This window comes from Geotrypetes seraphini, chromosome 10, assembly GCF_902459505.1.
Source record: "Geotrypetes seraphini chromosome 10, aGeoSer1.1, whole genome shotgun sequence".
Lineage (NCBI taxonomy): Eukaryota > Metazoa > Chordata > Amphibia > Gymnophiona > Dermophiidae > Geotrypetes > Geotrypetes seraphini.
Window position 1 is genome coordinate 132631272 of NC_047093.1, and position 15017 is coordinate 132646288.

Below are 15017 nucleotides of genomic sequence, written 5' to 3' on the forward strand. Positions count from 1 at the left end.
GGAAGGGCAGCAGAGAGCAGGAGAGTCAGCCTGCTTTAAAAGTCTTTTGTAACTTTTATGAGCAGCCTGCCACCGGGGATCGCCCTATTTCTGCCTTATAGCATCTCCTCCTGAGCAGCCTGATGCCGGGGATCGCCCTTCCAGAGCAGGAGAGTCGGGGCCAGTTAACCCCCCCCCCCCCCACCCAGCTAAAACAAACACCAAACGCATGTGCAGACCATCTACAGAGAAAGATGACCTGCGCATGTGGCAGGATCGCACACTAGCGATCCGTGTCGGCAGATAGGGGCGTTCCTGCGATCACCCCCATTAGAATATTATTGTTTGCAGAATCCATCGGACTGCCCAGATCGGACACAGATCGGTCATGATCGGGCAGGATAGTGAATCTTAGCCCTAGGTCTTCTGACAGCCAATTTATGGAAACCCATGGCCCATGTGGCCTCTCCTGTTTCAACACCTATAGTATCATATATTCAGCAATCCCATATAAATTTATAGTGCCACTAAATAGCAGACATAAATATAAGCTGTGTCATTGAATATTGACATAGAGCTCTTATTATAGGCAGGTAGTTTTAATTTCATTTCTTTTTTAATAGGTTAAATTTGAAGAGTTATTTCCAAAGACTGGAAGCAATGTGTGCCCAGATTGCAAGAAAGAAATTCCAAATCGTCCATCTCCTCTTGAAATTGAAGATATGATGGAAGAAGCACGGTTGCGCATGTTAAAAACACGAATGGTCGGTCCTATGTTTGATATGCGGTTATAACTGGGTTTTGTTGTTGTTGTTTTTATGAATAGTATATCAAGTTTCAAGTTTTGTTTAAATTTGATAATCGCTTATATATGATTTACTAAGCGAGTTACAATAAAATATAAAATAAACATACAATTTAACGTACAACTTAAAATGGGTTAGACGGACAGACATATAGACAAACTTGAAAACATAAGGGAAAAAAAGGGAGAAAGTTACAAAGTTAATATACATTGCATTCACAAGTGAACTTTCAATCTGACATTTAAATTAATGTAAAACAAGCCAGTTTTCAAACACATGAGACCTGCATATATTATGTTTGAATATTGGATTATTTGTGGCATGATGTATAAGGGGTCCTTTTATCAAGCTGCAGTAGGGGTTTAATGCGCGTAATACCGCACATTAAACTGCCTGGTGTGCTAGCTGCTAACGCCTGCATTGAGCAGGCGTTAGTTTTTTAGCCAGCCGCAGGGGTTAGCGAGTGATGAAATGTCCGATGCGCTAACCTTGCTAGCACGGCTTGATAAAAGGACCCCTAAGTTTTCATGGGTTGTTTAGGTTTGAAATTTTCCTTCAGAAATAGTATAAACCTCTTTTGAATCTCACTGTGTTATTTGCATTGCCCACATCCTCTGGCAACAAATTCCATAGTTTAGCTAAGTTCTGCCTGAAACACCCCCCCCCCCCAACTTTTTTATGATTTATTTTCAGTGTGCTTGTCATAAGCTTCATGTAAGTATCCTGTTTCCAACTGCATAGGGTACAATAGGCTTGACAAGTGGGCTGGGAGCAGCTAGAGCTGTGTCTGGTATCTGTGAATACAGAGGAGCTGACAAGCTCCAACAATAATCTTTAAAAAGTTAATTTTGAGGGGTTTTGAAGGTTTCCAACTGTTCCCCCACCTGAAATATGTTACTTGTGCAATTTTTAAATTTCGGGAAATGCAGTTTTTATCGTGTTTTTGGTGTGAATTTGGGTCCAGTGGCAATCTTGGATTTTTAACAATCTTTTTTCAACTTTTCCCTGCTTCTTTAAAATTCAAAATTTTGCAAGGAAAACTGCTGGAATGGAGTCTTTAGGGTTTCCCAGTATGGATTCATGCCAAATATTTGCAAAATTGCTTCCTTTAGAGTGTTTTTGCACCACGTACTGCGTGGCGCAGTTGGGGGGTGGGGAGGCAGTAACTACTTCCTCAGCCTCCCCTTCACAAAAGCAGGTGATTACATGCTCAGCTAGCCCGTTGGGGCAGCCACATTTGTTTTGGGGGCTTGATTCTATAGCTTCGTCTGTCTGCAGCCTAAGAAGCTCAGATTTAAGTAATCTAAGGGTGACTCTATGTCCTAGGGTCCAGATACCTTCTCAGAATTAGAAATTTTGCAGGTCTGAATTTTACTCCTGGGGTTCAGCTGCTGGGTGCTTTTCTGTTCTTCTTCTTCGTAAATGGCTGAGTGGCCTTGGGGGTCTCTGTGCCTCCGCTGCCTGTTAAAAAGGAGAGGAAGGGTTGAACAGAATTAAATAAAATAAATACAGGATCGAACTTAGAAGTCAGCGGCTCCCTCCCCCTCCCCCATAACTTTCTATTTTTAGTTTCCGTAAGCTGCGAATTTCGACCCCCTTTTTTTTTTTTTTTTTTAAACAAAATGGTGGGAGATGGGAAAAAAAGACTACAAGAAAAATCTCTCCTGGTGAGGCAGTCAGTAATAGTGGGATCTGAATAGCCGGCGAGTGTTCACCAAGTACCTAGTGATGGTAGCAGCAGCTCTAAGGAACCATGGTCTTCAGGTGTTTCCCTACCTGGACGACTGGCTCATCAAAGATTCAACATATCAGGGGGTTATTGTAGCGACCCAACGGACTACGTGGTTCCTACAAAACCTGGGACACTATCCAGCTCAGAGCATTTCTTCCTCAACAACGTCTGGATTCTCATCTTCAGCTCTGTCACAGTGTTTTCCCGCTCTTCACTCTCAGCGAGACACATGATGGTACTACTAGGTCACATGGCCTCGACAGTTCACGTGACGCCTTTTGCCAGACTTTACCTCAGAATTCCTCAGTGGACACTGGTATCTCAGCAAACGCAGGCTTGCGGTCCACTCTCTCGACACATTACAGTCACTCCTTCGTTGAGACAGTTTCTCCATTGGTAAATGCTCTCTTCCAATCTCTCCAGAGGTTTACTGTTTCAGACGCCCCCCTCATCAGAAGGTCCTCACAACAGATTCCTCGACCTGTGCTTGAGTGACTCACATCGACGGTCTCCTTACTCAAGGCCACTGGTCCAGCACAGATCGTCAGTGTCACATAAATCTGTTGGAACTCAGAGTGATTTTCAATGCTCTCAAATTTCAACACCTTCTTCACGACCAAGTAGTCCTCATTCGGACAGACAACCAAGTCGCCATGTACTATGTCAACAAACAGGGGAGAACAGGATCTCCCTCTCTTTGTCAATAAGCTCTGAAGGTTTTGGACTGAGCAATCCTCCACAACATCTTCCTGAAAGCTGTCTACATCCAAGGGGTAAAAAACTGTTTGGCGGACAAATTGAGTTGTCTTCTGTAACCTCACAAATGGACACCAAGTTCCTCACCTCTTCATCACATTCTTTCTCAGTGGGAAACTCCTCAGATAAATCTCTTTGCATCTCCCCACAACCACAAACTGCCTCAGTTCTGCTTCAGGATATAAGTCTGCTTGCGAATCTGTCCGCATCCGGGCTCCGTGGATGATATCACCCATATGTGAGAATAGCTTCCTGCTGTCCCTGGATAACAACTGTTACGGTAAGTAACTGTGCTTTATCCAGGGACAGCAGGCAGATATTCTCACAACCCACCCACCTCCCTTGGTTGACTTCTTAGCTGGCTTACTGAACTGAGGGACTATGCACCTATATTGGGCGGGAAGGTACTCGTGCATGAGCGTTGCAGGCTATCACAGACTTTCTGAAAGTCTTAAAGTGGCGATGCACTTTTAAAGTGTACTGGGGCTCCTTCAGTGGCGTCACCCACATGTGAGAATATCTGCCTGCTGTCCCTGGATAACACCTGTTACAGTAAGTAACTGTGCTTTCTTGGACCTATGGCACCATGAAACTAGACTCCCTCTACAGAGTCCAGGCATGTCCAGGGTTTGACAGACTTCAACTACATCACCCTTGAAAGATCATCCAGCATGAGGACATATGCCAGTGATCCTCCTGGGAAAGAGGGCCGAACCCTGGACAGATTTGGTCACTGACTCTACCAAAACACCATGTTAACAAGTCGTATCCTTGGCTACATAAGAACATAAGAATAGCCTTACTGGATCAGACCAATGGTCCATCTAGCCAAGTATCCTGTCTTAAAGAGGCCAATCCAAGTCACAAGTACCTGGCAAAAACCCAAATAGTAGCAGCATTCCATGTCACCGATCCAGGGCAAGCAGTGGCTTATCCCATGTCTGTCTCGACAGCAGTTTATGGACTTTTCCTCCACGAACTTGTACAAACCTTTTTTTAAAACCAGCTACATTAAGTGATCTTATCACATGCTCTGGCAATGCATTCCAGAGCTTAACTATTCTCTGAGTGAAAAAATATTTCCTCCTATTAGTTTTAAAAGTATTACTCTGCAACTTCAAGTGTCCCCTAGTCTTTATAAATTTTGATGCAGTAAAAAATTAATCCACTTGTACCCGTTTTACACCACTCAGGATTTTGTAAACTTTGATCATATCTCCCCTCAACGGTCTCTTTTCCAAGCTGAAGAACCCTAACCTCTTTAGTCGTTCCTCATACAAGAGGAGTTTCATCCCTTTTATCATCTTGGTCGCTCTTCTTTGAACCTTTTCTAGTGCTGCTATATCTTTTTTAAGATAAGGAGACCAGAACTGTACACAATATTCAAGGTGAGGTCACACCATTGAATAATATAGAGGCATTCTTAGTTATCATGTGAGCTACAATTTTTATATGACTTTCTACTTAAAATAATTAGTGCAACAGTTGGCCAGCTATGAATATTACTTTCCTGGAGATTTACTTGAGCAATTCCAAGATATCACACATAATTTGATCAAAACTATGGGTCCAATGGAGCCATCAACTTCTCCTAAAAATGCTAAGAACTGTTCTCACACTTCACCATCCACTCGTACATCGGCATCCTCCCAAGAATCTCCAGATCTGACAGATCAGTTTTTGATGCATTAGATATCACCTTTAGAGCTCCAGCACCATCTATTTCTATGTGTCGCCAAGCCTGGTTGTGAGTATCTGATCTAGATCCTAATGTACAATACCGTCTCCCTAACATCCCTTTTCTTGGGGACAAAATATTTGATGAAAAAAGTTGAAAAGGCCAAACAAAAAATGGCCAAACATGAATAAAGTATGTCAACTCTTTCTACTGTAGCTGAGTTCCATCGAGCCAGTATCCCATAGTAACATAGTAAATGATGGCAGATAAAGACCTGAAAGGTCCATCCAGTCAGTCCATTAAAAATACATGATTAAATTAACTTGTTTCTTCTTTGATATTTCTGGGCCATAGACTGTATAAGTCCACCTCCAAAGGCTGGAGTTGCTGTCCAAGCTCACTCCAGCCTATCCATCCATCCTGTTGTTTGCAGGAAATCTACAGTAAAGTCTGGCTAGTAACATCCTCATGTTCCAAGTTAGTGGAGTTCCCATTGATGCCCACTCTAGCTCAAATACACCGAATCACCATATATGGGACACAGACTGTGTTGCGATTATATATCTGACACTGTATCATGCTTCTCCAAAGATCCTACAATAATTTATTTTTTTAATAAATCTTTATTCGTTTTCATATCTTTCAACAAGTGTACAATATTTAATCAAATAATAATTTTTTAAATAAAACCGAGAAGAGAGCTTAGATCTTTAAATGAGATGAAATTAAGTTTGGAGGGAAAAATATTGATTATGCCTGTTAGGATTGGAGCATCAATGATATCTGTGGCTGGTGTAGAATTATGGAATGCCCTGCCTAGTATTCTGCGATTCTGTATTAAGAGGAGGAATTTTAAGAAAATGCTGAAAATGCAATTATTTGCTAATGCCTTCCTATGCTAATGCTTATTCCATCTGATAATATTCTCTTTAGTTTTCTCTGACAGTAATGTATGACTTAAAGCATTTTGTATTTCTGATCTACTGGGATTAGACTTGCTTTGCATACAAATGTGAATTGGTTTGGCTATCAACTTTGGAATCAGTCATTTGATCTGATGTCTTTTTTTTTTTTTAAATTTGTGAATGCTGTTTTGCCTTGATTTACTGATATTTTATACTGGGGGGGATGTTTATGATATCCAGAAATGTCTACGTTATATGTGGAAATCGTAGGAAAACAAGATTTTAAGTATGTGATATGGAAACCGCATAGTTGTATGCGGTATATACATTTTTTAAATAAATAAATAAATAAATACCGGCCTTAGTTCTTTAATTTACATCCTTCATTTTCTAATTACAGATCCTCTTTGTTTATCCCATGCTTTTTTGAATTCCATCACCATTTTCTTCTCCACCACTTCCCTTGGGAGGGCATTCCTAGCATCTGCTACCTTTTCCATGAAGAAGAATTTCCTAACATTTCTCTTAAGTCTTCCTCCCTGCAACCTAAAATTATGCCCTCTAGTTTTACCATTTTCTCTTCTCTGGAAAAGATTTGGTTCTATATTAATACATTTCATGTATTTAAATGTCTGTATCATATCTCCCCTGTCCCTCCTCTCCTCCAGAGTATACATATTTAGGTCTTCCTGTCTCTTCTCATACTTCTTTTTGTTCAAACCCCTTACCATTTTTGTCACCATCCTCTGGACCGATTCAAGTCTTTTTATATCCTTCACCAAATACGGCCTCCAAAACTGAACACACCAATGACCTATATAGAGGCATTAACACCTCCATTTTTCTGCCGGTTACTCCTCTTTCTATACAGCCTAGCATCCTTCTGGCTACAGCCACTGCCTTATCACGCTATTTAAATGCCTTTATATCCTCAGATACAATTACACTAAGATTTCCATATGTGCTTATCTCTCCATCTGTGCTTATCAGCCTCTCATCTCCCAGTACATATGGTTCCCTCGGAGTTCTACCCACCAAATGCATCACTCTGCACTTCTTCACATTGAATTTTAGTTGCCAGATGCTAGACCATGTGTCTAACTTGCAGATCCTTTTTCATGTTTTCCACTCCCTTCAGGGTGTCCACTCTGTTACAAATCTTGATATTATCCACAAAAAGGCTAATGTTATGTTCTAACCCTTCAGAATGTTGCTCACAAACATATTGAACAGAATCAGTCCCAACACTGATCCTTGAGGCACACCACTATTCACCTATCTCTCCTCTGAGCAAATTCCATTAACTACTACCCTCTGGCATCTGTCTGTTTCTATTCCTGTTCACCACTTTGGGCCCTAACTTCAGCCCATGGAGTTTATTTAAGAGCTGCCTATGAGGAACTGTGTCAAAGGCTTTGCTGAAATCTAAGTAAATTACTTGTAGCACAAGTCTTTGATCCAATTCTATGGTCATCCAGTCGAAGAGTTCAGTCAGATTCATTTGTCACAATTTACCTTTAGTTGCCTTGGATCTTGCAATCCATTAGATTCTAAGAATTTCACTATCCTTTTCTTCAGCAATGTTTCCATTATTTTTCCAATAACTGAAGTGAGGCTTATTGAAACACTTATGTGAAGAGGGACCACATCTGCTCTTCTCCAGTCCCATAGAACCTCTCCCATCTCTAAAGATTTAGTGAACAAATCTTTAAGTGGACTCACCAGAACCTCTCAGAGCTCCCTCAATATCCTGGAATGGATCCCATTCGGTCCCATAGCTTTGTCTACCATCAGTTTTTTAGTTGTTCACTTTCTTCCGTGAATTATGTGTTATCCACACCATTCTCAGGTGTAACTTTGCTAATCAATCATACCGAAGAGGACTGGAGGACTGCATTCAATTCTCAACCCCAAGACCTCAACAGATATTTAGTCAGAGAAATTTTGCATGCTATTTCTAGGCACTCTATCCCCTCTTAAAGAAGAATGACTGGCTTTACTCTCTGGATCTCAAAGAAGCATATACACATATCCCCATTCTTCTAGCCCACAGAAAGTACCTCCACATTCAAATAGGACAACATCACCATCACCCAGAGTATTCACAAAGTGTTTCTTTGATAAAGGCATTCTCACCTCAAGCTGTTCAGATAGCAGTGAACTCAACCATACGTCTCCTGGAACTTTTGAGATATTCAATCAACTACCAAAAATCTCACCTCTAACCAACTCAATTCGTGGATACAACTCAAACTCGTGCCTACGTCCTCAACAGAGACTTGACACTTTGATTTGCCTTTGCAACCAAGTTTCTATTAGTGCTTCCCGATTACGGAAAAAATATTTTGATTCGATTCGATTCAGCCTATTGAATCAATTTTTCGATTCGATTCTATTTTCCTGCCCAAATGGGTATTTTTTTCAAACATCCTGGTCGGTTTATTTTTATAGCCTCTTCACCCCCTTTACCCTCTCCTACCCACACTGGTGCTGTGGTGTAAACAAAATAAACAAAAAAGACTTTTCCTCTCTCTGTTAAATCTTAACTCATGTTCGCAGTCTAACACCACCTCTGGCAGGATACACATTTCAAATCTGACATATTGTAATCACAAAATAGAAAATAAAATGATTTTTTTCTACCTTTTGTTGTCTGGTCATTCAGATCTTGTTGGTCCTGGCTCTGGTTGTCTTCTGATAACTCACTTGCCAGGGTCTCCTTCTTTCTTCATGCTAACCATCCATCTTCTATCTCTGTCCTCCCCTTCTGTTTCCCTTCCCTCCCCCAGAGGTCTGGAATCTTTCCTTTTTTTCGTCTCCATCCCCAGATCCACCTTTTCTCAACTACCCTTTCATCCAGCATCTCTCCCTCCTTCCCCACCACCCCAGGTTCTACCAGCTCTCCCTTTCTCTTCCCAACTACTCTCCTATCCAGTATCTCTACCCCTTCCCTGTGTACAACTTCTCTCCCTTTCTGTTCCTTCCATCACTAAATCCCATTGTCCACCATCTCTCTCCCTCTTCTGTTTTTAGATCAATTATTTCTTCTATCCCTTCCCCCATTTCCCTTCTCCCTCCCCCAAATCCCCTCTCCCCCAAGTTCATCTCTCCCTCCCCCAAGTCCATCCATCTTCCCCCCATCTCTCCTTCTCCAGTCCACCAACTCCAAGTCCATCTCCCCTCTCCCCCAGCTCTAACTCCCAACACAGAAGCTTTTGACCATTAACACCTCGAGGTGGGAAGGAGCCCACTAGGGGGCTTAAGGTCCTTTATATTTTATGCCCTGTGCTGGGGCAGGGGGTGGGGAGGAAAAGCCCTTGTGGACTCCAAATCTGACTATGAGGGCCCTCTAAGCCTTGCCTCGATCCCCCACAAAAAGACGAGACCTGTTCTCTGCCATGGCAACAAGCAAACAATTTCTTGAAGCAAATGGGTTCATTTGCAGACCGTGCTTAATTCTTGCAGGGGGAAAAAATATATATAATGGGTGCTAAACCCTGCAAACATTTGCACAGGAGGCCCGAAGAGAGAAAAATAAGATACGGGTTAAACAGCAGCAGGGCACTGAGGGAATAGAAGTAACAAAGGGAATTAAACGATCTGTCTGTAATTATTCACTCTCCCCTTTTCGCCAAGCACTCACATCTACACTTCAGTTGGAGGGGAGCAGGAAACAAACAGAGCCATATTATTAGCATGTCAAAGCCCCCATACGCCCCCAGCCAGCACTGGCCACCGCAATTGCCCACGACCGTCTTCCCTTCTCTGGCCAAGAAAACAGTCGCCTGCCTCACATGCAAGGAGCAAAACCAAGATGCAGAAAAAGAAGAATTGTGAGAGCCCGCCGGGTACCAATAGGCACTTGGAAACGATCTCCAGTTTCACTCCCTCCATCTGCCTATTGCCTATTACAAAGCCCATGGCGAGCAGCACATTGTAATGCAGGCGAGGGGCAGGGGGTACCCATGTGAGGTAGGAGGTGGAGCCTTGAGACAGCCTAAAGCAGGAGCGGCAGTGAATGGACAGCAAGAGGCAGCTTCTACTCCTGCTTTAGGAGATCTGAAGGCACGGGGAGGAGGGTTGGTCACCCCGAATCATGAGGCCGATTTTTTTTTTTTTTTAAACGAACCGATTCGAATCGATTCATCCGAAGTGATTCGGTGAATCGATTCGAATCGTGAATTGGGCAGCACTAGTTTCTACTCAGCAAACTATAACAGCCCATCAAATGATGTGTCTGTTGGGTCATATGGCATCCAAAGTACATGTTACCCATTTGCCCATCTTCCTCTTGGGGATCCCTAATGAACTGTTGCCTTAGGCCATGGAACCGCTATCCCAACAACTCAGTCACCTCACTTCTCCATCAGTCCCTACAGTGGTTAATAATGTATAGTTCAGGTGACATTCCATTGGATAAGTCTGAATCCTTGGTCATCTGCTGGCAGGATTCTCAGGCCAATATTCAAAGAGGCTTAAAAGGGCAGGAACAGCTCCTGGCCAATTAAAACCTGCTGAGCAAGCCAGCATACTAAATTTAGCTGCACATAACCAGTTAAGTGTTTATTTTTGTATGTAAATTATCTCTTATAGAACAACCACCTAGCAAAAATCCCCCCAGCCCAATTACCCCCTCCCACTCATATCCCCCAGGACTCCCTTGAAGAATCTCTAATGGTCTAGCGATAAAAGGGCAGCAGTTATGCCCACTCACTCCTACCTACATCTAAGACTATAACAAAATAGCTGCAACAACATCTAATGGTAGTAGTACAGCCATGTAAATCCATCTCTTTATGGGCCCTGCTGGACATAGGCAGAATGAAAAACAGCAAGTTTATCTTTTTTTAATCTTTATTTGATATACCACCTTTCCTCTGCAGATATCAAAGCAGTTTACAATACACTGTACAGTACAGGAAGCAGCTACTCTAAGTAGTTTCTCTCCATCTCTCCCCTTGGGCTCACAATCAAACTGTGCCAGTAGGTGTACACATGGGTGGATCATGGGTATTGCACATGCATAAATATGTGCCATATTTTCAGTATGAGTACTTATATACCCATGTACCATTGTCAATTTTTTTAAAAATATATAATCTTTTTATTAAGCAAAACCAAATAATAAACAGACAAGAAATAGTAAACATCAGAAACAACCTATCAAATGTAACATACAAAACCATCAAAAGTGACTGGTTCATACAAAGCGATGCAAGAACAGAAGATACAGGGCCAGTGCCTGGTCATGCCTAATATATAGTGTTTTCTATAAAACAGAAAAAAACCCTCCCCCCTCCAGCAGAACAACAAAAGATTCTGTTCAGACAAGGGCCAATCCCAAATCCCCATAAGCCGTATCCCACCCAACCCACCCTAGCTTGTGTGGTATGTACAAAGGCCAAACACCACACACAATATAAGTGAATAAAAGAGCATAAAGATTAAATAAAAAGCTGAATCAAATGTGTCAGAAGTGTGCATGAACCCTTATGAAAAAAGGAAAATACCATAAAATAGAAGAGTACATAAGAATACAGAGAAACAGCTAGAAGCTTCTGGCAACATGAAAATGGAGCTACTACAGACCTTCACTACCCCCTGGTTGAACTCAAGAATAAAGCAGAAGACTCCTCGCCCTGTGAGAGAGAGAAGCCCACTATAGCTCCCAAATATCTTCATTGTCAAATTTAATAAAAGCCTTTTCTACATGTAAAGCAATACTTTATATGTGGAAAAACTATTATTCCACGTTCCTAACTCATAAGCATCCAGAGGTTTTGAAAATTGGTCTATTTATCACTATACTTCTTTTCTTAAAATTTCCATGTATAAGCAATGCTCTTCACTTTAAGAAAGAAGCCTTCTAATTTCTTTAACACAATAATTTTGTTTTAAAGACTAGTTATTGGATGCAGTACAGCTCTGGGATACTCAATCAGCAAGCAACACGGATATTAATAAGTGCATCAGAAAGCTATATTGATAATGTTGGAAGGTAAGTACTTAGCATTTGATTTTACAATTTCTGTAAAAATAATTGTAATTTTACTGTACATTAAAGCTCTGCTCCTGAGAAACTTTAAAACTCTGAAGTAGAAATTGAAAAAGGAATATTTGAAAAGCTGGGGAGAGGGAAGGCATTGGAGTGGCAGCGAGAGAGGCCATACTGGATTTTGTTGATCTTACCTAAGAACATAAGCAATGCCTCCACTGGGTCAGACCCGAGGTCCATCGTGCCCAGCAGTCCGCTCACGCGGCGGCCCAACAGGTCCAGGACCTGTGCAGTAGCCCTCTATCTATACCCTTCTATCCCTTTTTCCAGCAGGAAATTGTCCAATCCTTTCTTGAACTCCAGTACCGTACTCTGTCCTATTACGTCCTCTGGAAGCGCATTCCAGGTGTCCACCACACGCTGGGTAAAGAAAAACTTCCTAGCATTCGTTCTGAATCTGTCTCCTTCCAACTTTTCCAAATGCCCTCTTGTTCTTTTATGTTTTGAAAGTTTGAAGAATCTGTCCCTCTCTACCCTCTCTATGCCCTTCATGATCTTGTAGGTCTCTATTATGTCTCCTCTGAGTCTCCGCTTTTCCAGGGAGAAGAGCCCCAGTCTCTCCAATCTTTCAGTGTATGAAAGGTTTTCCATGCCCTTAATCATTCGTGTCGCTCTCCTCTGGACCCTCTCAAGTATTGCCATATCCTTCTTAAGGTACGGTGACCAATACTGAACACAGTACTCCAGGTGCGGGCGCACCATTGCCCGATACAATGGCAGTATGACTTCTCTCGTTCTGATCGTAATACCCTTCTTAATAATACCCAACATTCTGTTTGCCTTCTCCGCGGCTGCTGCGCATTGTGCTGTTGACTTCGTTGTTGTGTCCACCAGTACACCCAAATCTCTTTCAAGACTACTTCTTTCTAACACTAATCCCCCCATTTGGTAGCTGAACATCGGGTTCTTTCTCCCTAAATGCATGACCTTGCATTTCCCTACATTGAAGTCCATCTGCCATTTATTCGCCCACTCCTCCAGTTTGCTTAGGTCCCTTTGTAGGTCCTCACACTCTTCCGCATTTCTAACCCTTCTACAGAGTTTAGTGTCATCCGCAAATTTGATAACTTCACACTTTGTCCCTGTTTCAAGGTCATTGATAAATACATTGAACAGCAGCGGTCCGAGTACAGACCCCTGCGGGACTCCCCTCGTGACCTTCCTCCAGTCCGAGTAGTGACCCTTCACTCCAACCCTCTGCCTGCCAACCAGTGTTTGACCCATCTGTGCACGTCCCCTTCCACCCCGTGGTTCCACAGCTTCCTAAGTAGCAGCTCATGGGGTACCTTGTCAAAGGCCTTTTTGAAGTCGAGGTAAATGATGTCTACAGGTTCCCCTTTGTCCAATTGACTGTTTACCTCCTCAAAGAAGTGCAGTAAGTTTGTTTGGCACGATCTTCCCTTGCAGAAGCCATGTTGGCTCGCTTTCATCATTTTTTTTCGATGTACTCACAGATGCTGTCCTTTATCATAGAGATCCAGTGGGTATTAACCCAGAATACCTTATTAGTTGGTGTTTCCTGCCACATGTGGCTGTAGGGCATAGTCAAAGGGGTGTGCCCAAAGGAGCATTCCAGGTTCCATGGGAGCTCTAGAAGACCATCGGAAGAACTACACAGATGCTCTATGTTATCATTTCTCTGCCACTTTTTGTTTAGAGATCTAACAACCTAATTTTATTTGTAAATTTTTTCATTTCTACTCTTACTTATAATTAGGAAAAGAAACGTGAAGTCCAAAAATATTGTTACTGTTAGTACGTCTTTACAAGGCCCAATGGATATACATGTTATCGGTGGCAAAACCTGGATGGGCAATATAATCTGGCTCATCCCAGGAGCATACTTCCATAAATTCTGCTGAAAGAGCCCCTCCCACTGAACCCACTTCCTCCTTGAATCTTGGTCCCATTGCTTCTAAAGAGGCTGAGGGAATAAAGATGGGCCTGTTCAATACCCTTGTCTAGATTCCTTTTCTAAATCCAGATGTGCTTTCTGATAAGAACTCACTTGATATCAATTTGGTATCTGATGTTATAAGCTTGAAAGGTATAAAATCTTCATTTTATATTGTTGGATCTTTGTATGTTGTATTGTTAATTGTTTATGTGTGTAATGATGTGATCCATATAGGACACATATGGACAGTGGTCTCTAGAACTGAATCTCTACCTAGTGGTATAGTTTCTGTCAGGATACCATCACTAAATAAGAGGTGTTGGACAAACATTAGAGACAATTAGGTAGGATTCAACCTCACATTTTTGTTTTGTAGAATAGGTAGGATTCAACCTCATATTTTGTTTGTGGCTCTTCAGCAATTAAGGACAGTCATAAGAACATAAGAATTGCCCCTGTCGGGTCAGACCGGAGGTCCATCGTGCCCGACAGTCCGCTCACGCGTCGGCCCCTCAGGTCCAAGACCTGATAGTGCTCATACCCTAAAACTGTCATACGCTTTTCGCTTATGACCTGTAGAGTAACCTTCTATCTATACCCTGTAATCCCCTTCGCTTCCAGGAAGTCATCCAGCCCCATTTTGAAACCCAGTATTGTACTCTGTCCTATTACCTCATTTGGAAGCGTGTTCCAGGTGTCCACCACCCTCTGAGTGAAGAAAAACTTCCTTGCATTCGTTTTGAATCTGTCCCCTCTCAGTTTTTCTGAATGACCTCTTGTTTTTGATGTGTCCGCTAGTCTGAAGAATCTGCCCCTATCCACCTTCTCTATGCCTTTCATGATTTTATACGTCTGTATCATGTCTCCTCTCAGTCTCCGCTTTTCCAGGGTAAAGAGCCCCAGTTTGTCTAACCTTTCGGAATATGAAAGGTTCTCCATTCCTTTTATCATCCTAGTTGCTCTCCTCTGGACCCTCTCAAGCATCGCCATGTCTTTCTTAAGGTACGGTGACCAGTATTGGACACAGTATTCCAGATGTGGTGCACCATTGCTCGATACAATGGCAGGATAACTTTCCATTTGTTTTTGGATGAAAAGACTTGAAAATTCTCAGAGAGCTAGGAACCTGCAATTTTTTTTAAAATATTTTCCTTAGACTAGATTCCCTTAATCAGAAATCTTGTTTAAATATTTTGAGTGTATTTTCTT

At 42.1% G+C, this 15017-nt stretch overlaps 1 protein-coding gene across 1 annotated transcript in view; it reads left to right on the top strand.

The window, feature by feature from the left end:
• The window catches only part of LOC117367625 (sodium/hydrogen exchanger 10-like), a 301595-nt gene that overhangs the window by 139322 nt on the left and 147256 nt on the right, over window positions 1-15017 (top strand). The window contains exons 10-11 of the mRNA XM_033960369.1: window positions 603-743; window positions 11757-11854. Coding sequence (XP_033816260.1) covers window positions 603-743; window positions 11757-11854 — 239 coding nt within the window. The remainder of the gene's footprint in view (window positions 1-602; window positions 744-11756; window positions 11855-15017) is intronic.